The sequence below is a fragment of the Schistocerca americana genome, chromosome 11 (assembly GCF_021461395.2).
Source record: "Schistocerca americana isolate TAMUIC-IGC-003095 chromosome 11, iqSchAmer2.1, whole genome shotgun sequence".
Taxonomy (NCBI): domain Eukaryota; kingdom Metazoa; phylum Arthropoda; class Insecta; order Orthoptera; family Acrididae; genus Schistocerca; species Schistocerca americana.
The window spans coordinates 23,630,280-23,650,067 of record NC_060129.1 but is presented as its reverse complement, the minus strand read 5'-3'; the positions used below and the strand labels follow the sequence as shown (position 1 = coordinate 23,650,067).

Genomic DNA, 19,788 nt, shown 5'->3' with positions numbered 1-19,788 from the left:
CCTACTTTTCTTCATAGTCACCAACATTCTAAATATGTGTCTCCATCACGGTACCAGCTTCAATACGTCTTGTTCACGGAAATGCATTTTGTCGGAGTATAGCCACCTGCGGACTGCTGATTTCACTTCCAGATCTGTAGCAAAGCATTGGCCAGTCAGGAATTTCTTCGCAGGACCAAACAGAAGCAAGTAGGACGGTGCAAAGACCGGACTGTACGGTGGATACCGGACTGTACGGTGGATGCCGGAGCACCTCCCATCCAAATTTGGCTATTTTCTCACGAACAGGAGAAGCGACATGGGGGCAAGCATTGTCACGAAGAAGTTTGACACCGTCAGCATTAATCTTGTGGCGTCTGTCACGAGGGCACGACGCAACTTAACCACAGTTTTACTTAGGCTGCAGCATTCGCACTGGTCCTGCGTTCGGCGAAGTCCACCGATAACGCACCGTGCGTATCCCAGAACACTATCACAAGCACTTTCCTAGTAGACCGAGTCACTCTGAATCTTTTTTGTACAGGAGAACTAGCGTGTTTCTGCTCCACAGACGCCTCTTCAATTTCAGATGTGTAGTGACAACTCCTTTCAGAAAGTCGTGCCCTTCTGCAGGGTAATGCATTATGTGATCTGAGCTTGTCGTCATTCATCGGGCCTCATCGCCGTCTGTCACTTTCTTAGGCGCCCGACGAGCACTAACTTTACGAAATTTAAATTCACCACGAACAATATCTTACACCGCAACATAAAAAAATGTTGAACTTCTGTGATAAGTTTTGCAGTTGCACATGTCAGTCGTTCAATGGCTCAGACATTCTGCGGGGTTGCAGCTGTTACCGGCCGCCCATTACAGGAGAGTCACAAAGATTCACACGGCCTTTTAGTAGAGTGCACACCAGCTAGAGACACTGCTATGGTCTTTCCCGTGCACACCAGGCATGTCCCTGTGAATTTCATTTTGTTTATGCCCTTTGTCCCACAAATATCGAACTACACTTCGCTGCTCTTCACAAGTTGATGACAGTAACACATGCACCACGTCTGCTTCACAGTTCGAGCTTCTCTCGCTAGACCCGCACACGAAAATGAAAGACAGCCTGGAGGGCAAACTTCAAAATATATCACCGTCAGATTTCGACAATTCAGCTGCAATACCGAGGAAGAAAAAAATTGTGTTACTTTTGCATCAGCTCTCGTATACTGATGATTTTCAGACAATATCAATAGTAACCTCAGATGTCTTGCAGATGATGCAGTTATCTATAATGAAGTACAGAAGGTAGCAAAGTTATTAAAAATCACAAGAACACACTAAATCCAAGTGACATTAAAATAAGCTTGTTAATTATATGTAATAGGATAAAGGAATCAACAGACTCAGCACATACCAAATTATTTTCTTTATTAAATACACACAGATTTCCTTATCAGAAGAGAGCTACCGCATCCACTGAATTAATCTGTTTTTGCATGGCGTGTTTCTGCAAAACGTCAACAAATCGTGATGGGCACCCAATAATTTAGGGTAGGTCAACTTAATACTTACAGTAAGAATGATCAAAATTGACATGCGTAGTCAACATTTCACTGCCAACTTGCCTCAGTACATCTGGAACATTAGGCTTCTCAACAAGGTTTGGTTTTCCAACAGTACTCTTTTCTTTATCAGGCATTCGTTGCACTTTCGTCTCATCACTGCTGGCGCAATGCGGAACTTCCCTACTGACGTAAAAGTGAGTTAGTGATAACCAACGGTCCACTTCTTTGTCCATGATGCCTATTGTTTCCGCACTCAGCTCACACGAATTTACATAGTTCACCAGCATCTGTAATTTAGCTTTTAACTGCCTCGCCCGAGCACCAATTTCCTGTCGATCGTTCTGTTTTATAATTGGCGACAAACTGAGAGGAGCCTCCTCTGTCGAAGTAGTTTCCCTCCGTTCCACTGCTGCACTGGAAAGTAATGGAAACATCATTGAAACTACATGAATATACTTGTGTATGTTCAAAGTAAACAGTCAAGACAACAGAAAGTGTAAGTAGGAGAACACAAATTACAAATACAACAAGAAAGTTTACAAATTAGTTTACACTCAAGGTGTTTAAAAAAATGGCGATGCCACAGTGTGACTAGAACTTGACATAAAGTTGCATAACAATATTGTATTCGAGACCTGTAATCAGTAGCAGTTCAGTTAGTAATAGTGTATACAAGTTACACACCTTATCACCAATATCGACAGCTGTGTCGGCACTGCCCACATCCTGGCACGCAAACGGTGGCAGCTGGAGCCAAAAACTAGACAGTTGGAGAATTTACTTTTAGAATCCATTACTGGCCGGTTTACTCACCAAAGCCTCGGAGCAAAATATGATGTTAATAGATTGAAATTTGTGTACAGAAGTATTTACTGATGAGCATACACGTACCTCGAAATAGCACCGACAGTTCTCGGAATGTAGCGAGTAAACCCAAATATTGTGTACCGTATTTACTCAAATCTAAGCTGCACTTTTTTCCGGTTTTTGTAATTCAAAAACCCCCTGTGGCCTAGAATCCAGTGCAAAGGAAGCGGAAGTTCTGAAAAATGTTGGTAGGTGCTGCCACAACTAACTTCTGCCTTCGAATATATGTAGCGCTACACAGGCATGCTTTGTAGGCACAAAGATAAATACTGGCGCCAAAACCTCCGTGTAAAAAAAAAGGGTGGAAGACGGGCTTTTTTTCTCCGCCCCGAGTTTCAACCACTGCATTATCATACATTATCCAATGAAGTAAATACAAATTCCGTATTGTTCATCTTCGAATGTAGCAGAATTTCAATGTACTACGAAAATCCGACTGGCAAGACTGTTTGGGATGTTTGTCAATTCGGCCAACTCTACGTTCTGAATTTTTTCCTACCCGGTGAGAAGAGATGGTTGTTAATAGGAACCTCATGAAATGTGAATCACATGCAGTATTCTCTTCACCATAAGAATAATACGAATATAAACATTTTATCATATATTCTTTCGTTTTTGCTGCTATCTCATTTAAATCCTGCCTGCCTAATGAACTACGAAACTAGAGTGAGACAACAGCAAACGCGGAAGAATATACATATCGTGTCATGTTTATATTCGTATTATTCTTATGCCTAATAGTGATACAGTCAGAAACGAAGCACGGCAACTGACTGGATTTTTAAATCTAAGATGACTCTAATTTCTGTGCAGAATTTGATGTACTAAAGAAGCGGCCGCAAAGATTTTCAAACGGAGAAAAATTTTCGCCTAACTCTCAAATAGAACATGTTCCATCATACGCAGTCTATTATTTGGTTCTTGTTGATCATTATCACAGAAAGCAGTAGTGTAAGTAACAACAAATAGCAGTCTCTTGCCATTGTTTCACTAATGAGACGATTCCTCTCTCTTTTTTTTTAAATTGTAAGCGGCGGTAGCGCGCACAAAAGCAAGCCATTCTGCGAGCGGCGACAGGCTGCAAACACGCACTATCAGAATGCGACAAACAATGCATGACACAGTACAGTATTGCATTTTCAGCTTAGAGTGACATAAACACCTATAACAAAGAAAATGGCACTTATCAGATCAAAGCAAACTAAGCAATCGATTCAAACCAGACGAAGCACGTAAAAAAGGGAGGGTAGCCGTATAAATACGGACGAAGCGCCTGACGCATAGCAATGGCTACCTGGTAAAGCTTAACTGCTAAGCTTACGACTCGAACCAAACTACTGTAGCTGTATCGTCATTCATTCGACCTAAATTGTGTCTCAGATTACAATGGACCAACTTCGTTTCGATTTGGAAGTGCGGCCTAAAACTTTTCTCTCCCCTTGAATTTCAAGTCTCAAGTTTCAGGTGCGGCTTAGATTCGGGAAATTTTTTTTTCCCTTTATTTCGAGTCTCATTTTTCAGTTGCGGCTTAGATTCGAGTGCGGCTTAGATTCGAGTAAATACGGTAATTTAGGCTCACATCTAGGGATATCTGCCATGCCACGTGATTTCACACGGGCATACAATTGGCTGGCTGGAATAATGTATTGTGAAACTGATCAAAATTGACGTGTGGGAACAGTGCAGCATGTGAAAGAACTGTGTGTCAATTTACTGAAAGTTTCATTACAACTGTCACATTAATCAGTAATGCAGCACCCACTAATTCTCTCCGTATTGAATGTTATGCTGACCAAACATTGCAACTTGGTCGCAGTCAAGATGTTAACATAGGAGGGGGCAGCCACACAGTGGTAGGCTCTTCCCTTTTCAAATTAAATAAAGCTCGGTCTTTCTCGTACAAGATATTTCGATCCCAGACTTAAAAATACACTACGAACAGTATTGCAAAATTCTTCTTCTATGTACACAAAACTAGAGACTTTAGGAACACGGCAAGGACTACCTAGAGCATTAGTGGGCACAAAACAAACTCAGCATGGAAAATGATATTGAACTTCCCGATTACAGTAGTAGCGTGACAGATGTTATAAAAATTCAAATCACTGAGCACTAAATTCAATGAATTCTTCGAAAAGTTACTGAAAATACATGGTCACAAACTGGTCCCTCGAAAGCAGGTCTGATAAACTCACTTCGACACCAGTTTTGCTAATTTGCATCTTACAAAGAACACGAAAATCATCAGTCACTAAAACATAGTAACACTTCTGGTTACAGTGGTATCTCAGCCAAATTACTAATATCTTATCCTGACTCAGTAGTGCCTCCCTCGAGTTACCTCTGTAATCAATCGACGAGTTGAGGATTATTTGCTGCAGGACCAAAGCTTGCAGTAGTTATGCCTATAAATAATGAGATGGAAAGCAGAAAAGGAACCCTTGTCAAAAATACCGGATTTTTAGCTGTTGTGATTTTTACGTTCAGAATTAAATTCTGAGCAATTTTATACAAACAAGATTTCTGTTAATAAATTTGAGTGACTTATGACAGGCTGAACATTGGTGATGAAATATACACATTAAAGAAAGTTTCGCATCACCTCAGTTCCGAGTGATCCGAAACTTGTACAGAAAATTGGAACAGAGATCAACATAAACATCATTTCCGCCCTTTTTACTGCTGTTGAAAACCACACACTGCACATTGTACCACCATACAGTGAGACCTTCAGAGGTGATGGCCCAGATTGCTGTACACACTGGTACCTCCAATACCCAGTAGCATGTCCTCTTGCATTGATGAATGTCTATATTCGTCGTGGCATACTATCCACAAGTTCATCAAGGCACTGTCAGTCCAGATTGTCCCACTTCTCAACAATGATTCACCATAGATCCCTCAGAGTGGTTGTTGGGTCATGTTGTCCATAAACAGCCCTTTTCGATCTATACCAGGAATATTAGATAGGGTTCATGTCTGCAGATCATACTGGCCACTCCAGTCGAGCGATGTCGTTATCCTGAAGCAAGTCATCTGCAAGATGTGCATGAAGGTGGCGCGAATTGTTGTCCACGAAGACGAATGCCTCGCCAATATGCTGCCAATAAGTTGCACATTCAGTCGGAGGATGGCATTCACATATCATACAGCCGTTACTGCACCTTCTGTGACCACCAGCGGCATACGTCGGCCCATCATAATGCCACCCCGAAACAGCACGGAATCTCCACCTTGCTGCACTCGCTGGACAGTGTGTCTGAGGCGTTCAGCCTGACCAGGTTGCCTCCAAACATGTCTCCGACGATTGTTTGGTTGAAGGCATATGCGACACTCGTCGGTGAAGAGAACGTGATGCCAATCCTGAGCATTCCGTTCAGCATGTTGTTGGGCCCATCTGAGCTGCGCTGCACAGTGTCGTGGTTGCAAATGTGGACCTCGCCACGGATGTTGGGAGTGAAGCTGCCCATCATGCAGCCTATTGCGCACAGTTTGAGTCGTAACACGATGTCCCGTGGCTGCACAAAAAGCATTATTCAACACGGTGGTGTTGCTGTCAGGGTTCCTCCGAGCAATAATCCGTAGGTAGTGGTCATCCACTGTAGTGGTAGTCCTCGGGAAGCCTGAGCAAAACATGTCAAATGGTTCAAATGGCTCCAAGCACTTTGGGACTTAGCATCTGAGGTCATCTGTCCCCTAGACTTAGAACTACTTCCTCTTTGCAATTCATCCTTATGTCTGTAAGTAACCTAAGGACATCCACACATCCATGCCCGAGGCAGGATTTGAACCTGCGACTGCAGCAGCAGCGCGGTTGCGGACTGAAGTGCCTAGAACTGCTCGGTCACAGCAGCTAGTGAAGTATGTCATCGACAGTTCCTGTCTCTCTATCTCTCCTCCATGTCCGAACAACATCACTTCGGTTCACTCCGAGACGCCCGGGCACTTCCCTTGTTGAGAACTCTTCCTGGGACAAAGTAACAATGCGGACGTGATCTACCCACAGTATTGACCGTCCAGGCACGATTGAACTACAGACAACATGAGCGGTGTACCTCCTTCCTGGTGGAATGACTGGAGCTGATCAGCTGTCAGACTCCCTCAGCTTAATAGGTGCTGCTCATGCATGGTTGTTTATCTTTGGGCAGGTTTAGTGACATCTCTGAACAGTGAAAGAGACTGTGTCTGTGATGCAGTACCCACATTCAACATCTATTTTGAGGAGTTCTGGGCACCGGGGTGATGCTAAACATTTTTGGTGTGTGTATTACTCTCAAAATGTTCTTTGTCAAATGGGACGGACTTGTTAAAGTTAACATTACACATTAAGTGGTTAACCTCTTCAGACAAGCAGCACATTATAGTGTTCAAAATTTTAAAAAATAAACTGGTCTCAAATTGAGAAAAAGTAGTGTACCCTGTACAGCCTTTATTTTTTTTTTCTTTTCTCTGTGTTACAGCAGGGATCCTTTAGACAGAATTTTGATTTTGAAGTCATTAATGGACTCAAAAGAATATGAAATTTTGAATTAACAAAATCCCAAAAAAATAGATCACCAAGATCCCATACTTTACAATGGCCAAAGGATTTGATTTTCTAGTTGTAAAATGTGTGTGTGCGTGGTTTCAAGATCATTCACAAACAGCATTTTTGCCTATTCTTTGGTTCTGGAATACCCAGCTGGTAAGCTGCTTCCTCAGGATCTTCATTGCGTGGGTGGTTCTGGTTCTACTTCAAGACACAGAAGGTCTTTTTATTCCTCTTTGCAATTCATTCTTATGTCTTTTTAAAAATATAATCTTTTCGTTCCTTTCTCATCCCTGTTTGAATTATTACAGCAGGAAACCAAATGGGTCCATTTTTTTGGGGAAAGTTGTGAGGCCAAATTCATTTCCATCAATGACCATTTTGCAATGTACTACCTTTGTAGCTAACAATGGACTCAATGATGAGGTTCTTCATTATCACTTCTATTCTTCAAGACATTTAACCAGTCATGCATTATCACAAAAATTTCAACTTTTTCATTTTAGCAGCAACAGCAGTAGGCTTAACATGTGTTGTAAGTGTAGGTGTTTGTGCTACAGTAATGTCAGCTGTCAGCTGGGATATTAGGGCTGCCAACTGCAAGTAAGTAACGTGTAAGCATTTATAACTCTCATATAGAAAGGGGCCACTTGTCTCGTTTGGCATTATCCTATTCAAAAACCATTCTCCTTTTATAAAAAGCTGCTCTCAGAACCTTAAAAATACCTATAAAATCTGGGAGATGCTTTTTGTGTAGCATTGCATATGCAGCTGTGGCAGGTACAAAAGATAGCTATTGTTACACCATTGTTATTTCCTCATAACGACAAGTGATCCCTTTTTAGAAGACTGAAATTTTTTTCTTTTAATGATATTACTGACTCTTGTAGGTTCAAACAACTTTCAAATCGATACAAGTGTGCACAGAACGAAGTAAATTACTACTGACATTATCGAACATTTGTGCTCGTCCTGAAAATTTTACATCTCCGACAAGAGGTTCCCTTTTTGCTTTCTGTCTCACACATGTCAGTGGCGATACGCAACTCGTCTCTAACTATAGAATAACCTCCCTCTCCCTCATGTTATCAAAATTTTTTCAGGAAGCAACTTACAACAGAATACTGAGCCACCATTATGAGAATAACTCCTTAGGGAATGAAAGTTCTCCTCCTCTCACCGATAGTCACAGTTTAACATTAGACAACTGAGGGTCACATTCATTGTGAGATTCACGATTAAGTGCGCCTGTAAGTGTGCAATCACTTTAATGCTGACACCACGAACACGTTCAATACACCATCCATTAATGGAAATGCCAGAGGATTGTAAACATCTGCATTAAAATCACTGTTCCTTACTAATGAGACAGCCGTTTGACACAGCCACCATTACATTTGATCCGTTTCATTGCGGATCGTCTGCCCCAATGCCACTCACTCCGATCAGACACTCTCTCCGCGGCCGCCACCCCGCCGAGACAAAGGCCACCCGGCAGAGTAGCCGTTGCCCAGAGTCCCGGTACCCCGAAGTGGACAGGGACCTACTCCTCGGCTGACACAGAGAGATCACAGCTCAGGCATCGGCAGTGCGGTCCCTGCCTCGTCAGGGGGTTACCACCGAGAGGGTACGTGACAACCCCACCGTGACAGATCGACTACCGTGCTGGATTTTGGGTGCAGAGGTAGATCCGATCGATCGGTAGGTGCAAAAGGCAACAGTCCAGAGTGGAGAGGCAGTGCACCGAGTAAGGTGTCCTTCCCCAAATGGCCCGCACTTCGGTACAATTTGGAAAGTGACGTCGAGCCCAAAAAGGGGACCAGAATTTAAATAGCCAAAAAATGTGAGGGGGGAAAAGGCATTAAAATGAAAAAAAGTGAAAACACAAAAAGCTTCTAAAGTCCAAAAACAGTCACAAGACTAAGGTAAAAAAATAATAAGAAAGTTTTCTTTTAGTCACCTCTTACGACAGGCGAGGAAGGGTTGCGGGTCTGTTCTAGCCCCTGACACCACATGGAGGTAGGTGGGCCAGGCAAAAGGAGGTGCGACACGATATTAGGAGGTACCTCACGACTTTTCACCTCAGCATATAGTGTCGACACTCTGCAGTACGGCAACCGGAGAACGAAACCTTTCGACATATTTTGACACCAGCGAAAGTCTCTCACTAATGTGTGAAAAAGAGTTATTGTTCTCGTTCTATGCCAAGTAACTTGTCACTTCTATCTGTAGTGTTGTCACGTATAAGACACACAGCTATGAATGCCCACAAAAGGTCAAAATAAACTTTCTGTAGATTTTTTAATTATCAAATAATATCGAGAAAGATTTTAAATTAGGAAAACCTTCTGCTCTCAAGTGGTAAAACTGTACTGCTTCTCAATAGAGACAATCACATCATCAAAGTTCAAATACAGCAAACATTCCAGTCAAAAATATCCTCATTCACCACTTATTTTTAACAGCCAAAATTTGTATATATGTGACTTATATGTGGCGACATTCCAGTCAAAAATATCCTCTTTTACCACTTATTTTTAACAGCCAAAATTTGTATATATGTGATTTATACGTGGCAACACTACAGATAGAAGTGTCAAGTTACTTGGCATAGAACAAGAACAATAACTCCTTTTCACACATTAGTGTGAGACTTTCACTGGGGTCAAAATACGTTGAAAGGTTTTTTTTCTCTAGTTGCTATACTCCAGCGTGTGGACACTATACGCTGAGGTGACAAGTCGTGAGGTACCTCCTAATATCATGTTGGACCTCCTTTATATGTAAAAATAGAGGGAAAAATTCCCCGTGGGAAATATCTAAAAACAAAGATGATGTAACTTACCAAACGAAAGCGTTGGTATGTTGATAGACACCCAAACAAACACAAACACACACGCAAAATTCAAGCTTTCACAACCCACGGTTGCTTCATCAGGAAAGAGGGAAGGAGAGGGAAAGAAGAAAGGATGTGGGTTTTAAGGGAGAGGGTAAGGAGTCATTCCAATCCGAGGAACGGAAAGACTTACGTTAGGGGGAAAAAAAGGACAGGTATACACTCGCGCGTGCGTGCGCATACACACACATATCCATCCGCTCATATACAAACGCAGGCAGACATATGTCTGCCTGTGTTTGTTTGTGTGTGTGTGTGTGTGTGTGTGTGTGTGTGTGTGTGTGTGTGTGTGTGTGCGTGCGAGCGTGCGTGTATACCTGTCCTTTTTCCCCCTAAGGTAAGTCTTTCTGCTCCCGGGATTGGAAAGACTTCTTACCCTCTCCCTTAAAACCAACCTCCTTTCGTCTTTCCCTCTCCTTCCCTCTTTGCTGATGAAGCAACCTTGGGTTTCGAAAGCTTGAAATTTGTGTGTATTTGTGTGTTTTTTATTGTGTCTATCTACCAGCGCTTTACTGTTTGGTAAGTTACAGCATCTTTGTTTTTATATATATAAGGCAGAGCACTGGGTCTTTTTAAAATAGATCTTTTTTTCCTTATATACATTTGTAACATTAACTGAATTTTCTGTAGGTGCTTGACAGAACATGGCAACAATGATGTTAAACAGAAATCACTTCCCCAATTCTCTGCAAATATTATACAAACCGGCTTTCAGCTTCTTTGGCCATCATCTGGTGACAACAGAACACCAATACAATGAAATACGACTTACACAGATATTACATACGTAAGACAAAAAAATAATGAGGTAGCTAATGTTTGCAAAGGTATGTCTTACATCTAACACAACAGCTGAAAAATAAAGTTGAACTTACAACTGCAATCTATTATTTGGATAGCTGAAACTAAAATTAACACAGGGGGAATAAGAAATTGTGGTCGGTCATTTGAAACGGAGAGGTCAGCTTGCGCTTTTCTTAACAGTGTGTGACACTTTTTTTCTCAAAGTAAATTCTACGGTTTATTTTGTGTTGCAAGATGTTTCACAAAGCTTGAGTCTGTCTTCCTTACTGTCCAGCTTGAGATAACCTGGCTGCCACAGATCTGCCCGACTGTAATACTACACCACAGCACTTGCTGGTGCTTACAGATGACCCACTCTGTACAAAGGGTTTCACTGCATCTTTACTAACGAGTAATAATTTAATTGTGCTATTATCGTAGACTGCAGGTCTGTAGTTGTGAGGCTATCTGAAATTCTGCCAACATACGGGAAGCTGCACACGTTCTTGCAATTACTGGCTAGCTCCTGTTGGCCAGTACACAGAAGTGATGTAGTCTGATGTGTGTTCTTTATCCATAGAACATTATCAATCAGGTCAGAACTACACTCATTACCGAAAGTGGGAAGTTTGATATTCTGTAACTTGAAACACAGACTGAGATAAGGGAACTAACTGGGAGTCGTGCACCACGGAATGGAAAGCCACCTCTCTGTGACACTGAATTCTGGGAGCTTGCAGGGATTATCATATCTATAGCTATGTTTTTTTTCTGTAAGTACTAAATAAGTGTGTCACTGATGTAATGTCCAAACAATTTATAGAAGTGCCTCCCAAATCCACTGCGAACTTCACAGAAGTCGCCATCGACGGTCGCTCCTGCCTACGGATGTCTAACTTGACTCACTCTACCATCTGAAACGTCTCCTTCGTTATTAACTGATGAAATATCTTGTACAAATCAATGAAGGCAACTCGCTATACAGGGTGTTAGAAAAAGGTACGACCAAACTTTCAGGAAACATTCCTCACACACAAAGAAAGAAAATATGTTATGTGGACATGTGTCCGGAAACGCTTACTTTCCATATTAGAGCTCATTTTATTACTTCTCTTCAAATCACATTAATCATGGAATGGAAACACACAGCAACAGAACGTACCAGTGTGACTTCAAACACTTTGTTACAGGAAATGTTCAAAATCTCCTCCGTTAGCGAGGGTACACGCATCCACCCTCCGTCGCACGGAATCCCTGATGCAGCCCTGGAGAATGGCATATTGTATCACAGCCGTCCACAATACGAGCATGAAGAGTCTCTACATTTGGTACTGGGGTTGCGTAGCTTTCAAATGCCCCCATAAATGAAAGACAAGAGAGTTGAGGTCAGGAGAGTGTGGAGGTCACGGAATTGATCCGCCTCTACCAATCCGTCGGTCACCGAATCTGTTGCCGAGAAGCATACAAACACTTCGACTGAAATGTGCAGGAGCTCCATCGTGCGTGAACCTCAAGTTGTGTCGTACTTGTAAAGGCACACGTTCTGACAGCACAGGTAGAATATCACGTATGAAATCATGATAACATGCTCCATTGAGCGTAGATGGAAGAAACTAAAATGAGCTCTAACATGGAAAGTAAGCGTTTCTGGACACATGTCCACATAACATATTTTCTTTCTTTGTGTGTGGGGAATGTTTCCTGAAAGTTTGGCCGTACCTTTTTGTAACACCCTGTATAGCTGCAATGTTGAGTGGTTGGTGAGCACATAAAACTAAACTGAAAACATTGCTACGTTTTCTGACAATTTTCTTTTCTCAAACCTAACTAATGTAAAAAAACACACACAAAGGGGATCTTCCCCTTTACAACTGGTTGTTAAATGAAGGCCCAGTAGGTATCTATGGATAACTCGTAAGATACTGGATTTCATTAATGAAAGGAGTAAATACAAAATTATATAAACTGACAGAAATCTCAACATAATCTATGTCACTAGGTACTGAACCCGGTAGTAGGAGGTTGCCCATATAACACACTCCATGAGACACAAAACATTGATTTTCAATGTTCCATGTAATATTGATAGAATTAAAAACAATTAAATGCTGTCATGATCCACTCATTAAAAGGAATAGTCTAACACTGAAGACTTAAGAGTGTCGTCCTCTTTTGCTCGTGCCTCTGTCCCACGGTCGGCACAGTTAGGGTCGGATTTGGCTCGGTTAATGTTTGAGGGGTGGCCGGATGCCGTCCCTGTCACCACCCCCTACCCCCTGGGGCGGAATCAGTGTACGCCAGCTGTCTGCGTCTAGGTAATCCGTGAAACAGTACGAACGTGTTCAGATGTCTGCGAGTCGTGTAACTGAGGTGGACCGTGGGGACCGGCCCGGTATTCACCTAGTGGGATGTGGAAAACTGCCCAAAAAGCACATCCAGGTCAGCCGACATACCGGCCCACATTGGTAATCTGCCGGGCAGATTCGATCCGGGGCCGGAGCACCTACCCGAGTCCGGGAAGCGGCGCATTAGCGCTCTCGGCCTACCTGGCAGGTCGAAGGTTTAACACAGTGTACGTGTATCTCGAGGCAGTGTAGTTCACGGCATGCAAATTACCCCGACCGTGTTTGTGCAGTATTGCAGAATGAGAGCTGTTAGTGCCTTACGACTAGTTTAAACATAATTTCTCTAAATATCTTCTCACTTACACACTGAATGTAAAATGATTAGCACATTAACTCATTAATCAGATATTTGAATTTATTTTATATGTGACAGTTCAATTCTTTAAAGATCAGGAGTTTCCTGGTAATTCTTTAATAAGAAAACGGAAAGATTTGACTGTGCGGCAAATGGAAAATTGGGAACGGGGTTTACCAGCTTAACTACTAATATGAAGGGCTAAAAGGCTTCGTGTCAGGCTGATGTTTTCTTAGCTTGAACTTATTCTGCTATTTAAAACTGAAGAAAAACCTGTAAGATAGCAACTTAAGAGGGCACCTAAATAAACTGAAGGAACCAGAAGTTGTATAGAGTTTCCAAGGGGGAACTGAAACAATTGAAACTCTCACCAATGTAACGGGTGAGACCTACCACAAAGATGACTCACCGAGTTGCAGACAGGCACAACAAACGAATTTTGGCCCTCACTGACCAATACCTCTAGTCTCCCATATCAAAGAAATGAACCAGTTCCTCCACCATCCCTTTACCTCCTGGATCCCCACTCGTCACCGTTGGCACCACCTACACTCCAAACCCCCTACCTCATTCCTCATACACCTTACTACCTCTCCTTTGAAGGGGACACGGCACCCTACTGCAGCAACCCGCTTATAGGCCGTCTAGAGGAGACCTTCCTCGCCTCCCAAAATGCCGAACCCCTCGTCTGGTTCACGTTCGTCGAAGATATCTTTACTATTTGGACTCTGGGTCGAGATACTCTATCCTCAATGGTTCACAACCTCAACACCTCCTCTCCCTTACACTTCGCCCGGTCCTACCCAATCCCGCACGCTACTTTCGTGGACGTCGACCTTCTCCTCTCCGATCACTCCGTCCTCACCTCTGTCCACATTAGAATCACCGACCATCAATAACACCTACATTTTGACAGTTATCATCCCTTTCGTGCCAACAAATCCCTCCCGTACAGCCTTGTCAGCTGGGGATGGCGTATTTGCAGGGACGAGAACTCCCTTGCCCAGTATGCTGAGGGTCTTACCACGGCCTTCACAGACAGCCACTATCCCCCCAGACCTATTCTACAAATAGATTTCCCATACCAGGGTGTATACGTGGACAAGGAAAAAAAATTTCCTGGATTTCCCAATTAAAAATATACTTTCTCCTGGGTGAAAATACACCTTTCCGTGTTAAGTGACAGTATACTCTTCCTCGACACTGTAAAACTCATCAATCCTTTGAATGTTTACGGTTTTATATACCGACGTAGAATTTCCCAGCACCTTAGAAAACGAAACTCAAGGGGGAAAACAAGTTTTGAAAGACCCTTGATGTGCAGCAACATGTACGGTGCATATTTTCGTATTACGAAGGTATAAATTTGAATTCCACTAAACACCGCACGTCACTTTCTGAAACATTGAAATCGAGAATGCGATGCGCTTTTGTAAGCCAGTCACAGCTCGTGTCACGCCATCTCACCAGCTGATGACAGCACGGGACACGTGATGTAGTCAGCCAATAGCAACATCACTCTTAAGTAGTGCGAACACACAAATAAGAAAAGTTAATGGTTTAAATTAATGTACATAGCATTCACATATAATATTGGTCTCTAAGATTAATAAGCTGGAAGAGAAGCTAAGCTTCCACATATAATGTTGATCTTTTTTGCGCGTGTTACAATTTTAAGATACATCACACAAATGTGCCAGTAACATTTTTAATAACGACATAAATGTCTGATCTTCTGGGCTCAAAATTCTTCGAAATGGTGGTCCTCAAAGAGTTGATTTTTAAATGAGAGTCAAACACTCTGTGATTTAAGAAATTCATCGTACATTCTCGAACATAGACCATCTTGCGTAAAAGGAAATTTGCTCTGAATATATACCGTTCGCAATATTTTCCCACGACCTGTTGCAAACAGGTTCGTTTCAGCAGTTGCAAGAGAGCGCCAGGCGTCACCGCGCTTGCGTAGCTACGATGACACAGGAAGCCCACATGTTTGTACATGTAAAACATTAAAATATCTTACATTATGGCATAAAAGAAACAATACATCAGAGGATGATTCAAGAGCATCGGAATTTCGTGAACCATACTAAAATGCATAATTCGTATGTCCAGATTCGGATGTAAATTTTCATGGAGTACCAGTACTGTATTATCTCACGTTCAGTTCTTTATTATGGCATAATGCCATACGTGCACTCGAAATGCAGCGAATAGTTGAAAGAAACCAATAGAGTGAAATTTAACCCTCGGTTTCAAATAAACTGACTGCCTCAGAAGAAAAGATTAATAAAAGCCTAATCTCTTTAGCAAACTGATAAAAATAATTTCACTGTTCTGCAAGGCGATTAATGCTCGACTGTCAGAAAGTTGCAAATAAAATCTGAAACTAGTAACATATATTTGCCTTCTGTAACTATGCGAACATATTTTAATTCATTTGATAGCTCCCGGCCTCAAAAATCCGTTTTATCATTTAACCCAAGTGCTATAAACGAAGAGGAAACAACAAAATCACTGGTCACGTGGTCACGGGTCACGTGGAGACGACACACCTCCCCACCATAACTCAGACTGCACTGTGCATCAGCCCCAGACCTACTATATTTCCGAACCGAGGCAATACTAGATAGTGGCGCCAAGCCACACTTCTGTAACCAGAAGCGGGAGAAGGTACTACTCAACTACTCACACGCGACTCAACTGCGCACGTGCAAGAGCCCGCCCGCAACTGCTCCAAAGAATCTACTTAACACAGTTGTCACGTCACGCTCACGGGAGGCAATTTGTTGTTATGAAGCATTGCATAGTCTTCCTAAAGCCTTTGACACACTTTGCTGTTGGCAGATGCTTGTATGAGAACTGTGTTTTGTTGCTGTATACGGCGCATTTCCTTTGCAACTTAAGTTTCATTTTCGTTTTTATTTTCTCTCTTTCATGTTTTGTTGCTGCAGTATTATTCTGCAGTAGCGGGATACAGTAATATCCTTTGTCAGAGTATTGGTTCCTACCAGTCAAAATCACAAAAATTTAACTGAAAATTAAAACAATGAAAAATTCCCGGAATTCTAAACAATTCCCAGGTTTCTCCCGGTTTTCTCGTGGATGAAAAAATTCCTGGGTTTTTCTCACATCTCCCGGTTGTCCCAGGTCGTATACACCCTGCATACCATTTTCCTTCACACCCCCAATCCTCCCACCACCCCCAAGAACCAGCTATAAAGGGGTGAGGGATATCCCACTCGAGATCTTTCCCACCCCTCCTAAAATGGCGTTACGTCGCCCACCCTACCTCCACAACATCCGAGTCCGACCCCTTGCCACAGGTACCGTATCCCCGTGGAAGTCCCAGGAGCCAAACCTGCCTAACCCACCCACCCAGCACTTCCTATTCGTCCCGTCACAGATTTATCCTAGCCCAGCATGGCCCGGCTGCCTGTGAAAGCAGCCGCGTCATTCAGTAACTCTGTCGCAACCGCTGCACGGCTTTTTATACCGGTGTGCCTACCGATCAGTTGGCCACCGGGACGAATGCCCGTCACCAGACTGTGAGCTCTCTCTTTCCCCACTCGTATTATGCTATCCATTCCCTTTGCCCAGACTGCTGCTTCTACTCTCCTTTTCTGACGAAGGCTTTGTGGGAGAGCTAATGTGCAATTGCATTTTTACTGTGCCGTTTACAACTTAACGTGAAATCTTTACAGTTTCATTAGCAATCTAGCTTTTTCTTATAGTGTCAAAGGGATAAATAGGCAACAATTTGCTGACACTGACTGAATGAATGCAATTAAAACAAAAGGGTAGCTTTCAGATACGAGATGCTAAGGGCATCGCACACACGAGATGCTCAATTTAATTAATGAAAGGAGTCGACACAAAAATATAGCAAACAAAAGGCAATGCAGATATCTAAACAATGAGACTGACAGAGAGTCCATAATAACTACGGAGAAATGCAAAGCTTTAGAAGCCCACACGAGTACAGGAATGACAAATACCAGCTGTACCGAGATTAAAAACATCTTTGAAGGAAAAAGGTGCAGCTGTGTGAGCTAAGATGGCAAGCTGGTACAAAGCAAATAAGGGAAAGCTGAAATGGGAAGGGACTACAATGTGTGATCGAGAAGAAAAGAGAATTTTTTAATTTTGCTGGTTTTTTATATAACACTCCCAATTTTTTTTATCTTGTTGGGACACATGTTCATGACATATGTTTGCATTATCAATTGTTTTCAATATTTAGTATACAGTTGACAGTAGAAAACAGTTATACTTGTTTTTGAGTGCTCGGTGAATTTTTACTTGGAAAATGATGGATCAACGATTTTGCGTTAAATTTTGCTCGAATAATGGAATAAAGTGCATTACCACAATTTTAATGTCGACTGTGATTTTTGAAGAATGTACTGCAAGTAAGACAAGAGTTTACCAGTGGTACGAACGTTTTGAGGAGGGGCAAGATGTTGAAAATGACGACCATCCCGGATGCCCTAGCACATCAATTACTGACGAAAATGTGGAAGAAAAAAAGTAAACGGTTCTGGAAAATCACAGAGTCACTATCAGAGAGGTTCTGAGGATGTCGGCATATCCTTCACCTCACGCTAAGTAATTTTTTCAGATGCTTTGGGCACGAAACATTTAACAGCAAAGTTTGATCCAAAACTGTCGAATTTCGACCAAAACTGATTAATAACAGTAACTGTGATTATATTGAAATGAATTACACAATATGAGACACAATCACAGATGCTTAATAAATGTTTTGAATTTCATTTTTCTTCTATCTCTGTGATGTATTACAACAGTCTTAATTCAATTCCATGTAAGTTCCACATTTGAAGATAATGGTCTCTGTAATGTGCACTTACGAATCTGTATTGCTTCTGTGTCAAAATTTATATCACTGCAGGCGATCAGTACGAGTCGTTCACACACATGTGGAAGAGAAATGACAAAATATTCCCTCTCTTACATTGTCTAACCCTGCAGTGCAGCACTAATTGCTCCTCTGCACCTCAGGTAAGCAGCCAACTTTACTTTGCACTACGACTGAAATCACCGACATTAATTAAAATTAAGTGTCTCTTAAAATTTTACTGTCTCTCTAACTATTTTTGTTTGTTATTCGGCAGGAAAGCTACACTCTTAAGAAGCTCTTAATGTTAGCTGGTGTTTCTGGATTCAGCTGTTAACTGCTAGATAGATATTATTATAAAAAACTCGATTCGGGTTGCAGTTTGGCTACCGCCAGCCAGGAGTGTAGCACTGTACAAAAGTGAAATGTGGACGGTACCCATTTCAGATGGCGAGTGAATAGAAGCTTTCAAAATGTTGTATTACAGAAGAACGGTGCACGAATGTTATACGAACAGGAGAAACAACTAACGAAGTGGTACAGAACCTAACTGGAAATAAATTAAACTTGTGGGGAATTGCCAATTTTGAAATGGAGGGAAGTGTGACGGGTAAAAATTGCAGAGGGAGACGAATACACAAATACGGTAAGCGAGTTCGAGTGGCTGTAAGGTGCAGAAGTTCTGCAGAGATGAGGTGGCTCGCACACTACAGACTTAACAATAAAAAAGTTGGAACTTCATAACAAAATGTCGACCAAAATACACGGTGCCAGATCTTCGCAATTCGTTATTAGTTTCTCTCTGTTTGAAATGCTTTTCTCCTCTGCCACTGCATACTGAATTAATGAATAACCACTCCAGCTGCTCAAATGATGTTCTTTAGTCCAGAACCAGTTTTGGATTTTATACTGATTAGTTTTTCTCACAACAGCAGAATTTACATATCCACTGAAAAATGGCACCAATATTGAAGGCAAATCTGGTCATGGACTAAAACAAAGAGTTTTTAGTGGCTGGAGTGGTTATTCATTAATTCTTACTTTGTATACATCTTAGACAGTGACAGTTATCAAACCGAGGGTCCTCCCAACGTTAACAAGCAGGCTGCAGAAAGTATCAGCAACTGAACAACTGATTGTCCCCCCTTCATCTCTGCTCACCCTTGTCCGTCCTTTCCAATCTTTCTCAACTTATTGCGCTTCCTCCCCAAGCGAGGAACAAAGTTCTGAGAGTTGTGATAATGCTGCCACTTTCGTATTTGTCTATTGGCAGCACTATACGTTTTGCCCCTCTACGGTTAGTACCAGCCACAATCCCGTCTCCGAATTTATTAATTAAATTTTCCATTCCGACAAAGAGGATGTCTCTTTAAACTCCACCCGAGTCGTGATTAAACTTCATTTCCGTGCTAGTGAACAGAAAATTGTGCAAACTGTGTTTAGGCATTTTTGGTGAGACAGAGTAGTATCGATATGAGGTACTACCCAAAATATTTGAGAATTTCGTTGCACCAGTCAGACCAGTAGCAGTACGACATTCTGTCACTAGATGTCCCGAGGTACACATTTCGGTTACTGTGGCACGAAGTTGCGTCATCTTTGGTGCACGCAGTTACG

At 42.1% G+C, this 19,788-nt stretch overlaps 1 protein-coding gene across 6 annotated transcripts in view; it reads right to left on the bottom strand.

The window, feature by feature from the left end:
* Nucleotides 1-1,385: 1,385 nt before the first annotated feature.
* The window catches only part of LOC124553595, a 165,717-nt gene continuing 147,314 nt past the window's right edge, over nt 1,386-19,788 (bottom strand). For 3 of the 6 annotated variants that reach the window (XM_047127454.1, XM_047127456.1, XM_047127455.1), the window contains one exon: nt 1,695-1,948. In XM_047127454.1, the coding sequence (XP_046983410.1) occupies nt 1,834-1,948 (115 nt within the window). In that variant the 3' untranslated portion in view covers nt 1,695-1,833. Of the gene's footprint in view, nt 1,954-19,788 lie in introns of all 6 variants that reach the window. The other 3 variants (XM_047127452.1, XM_047127453.1, XM_047127451.1) reach the window with 2 other exon arrangements.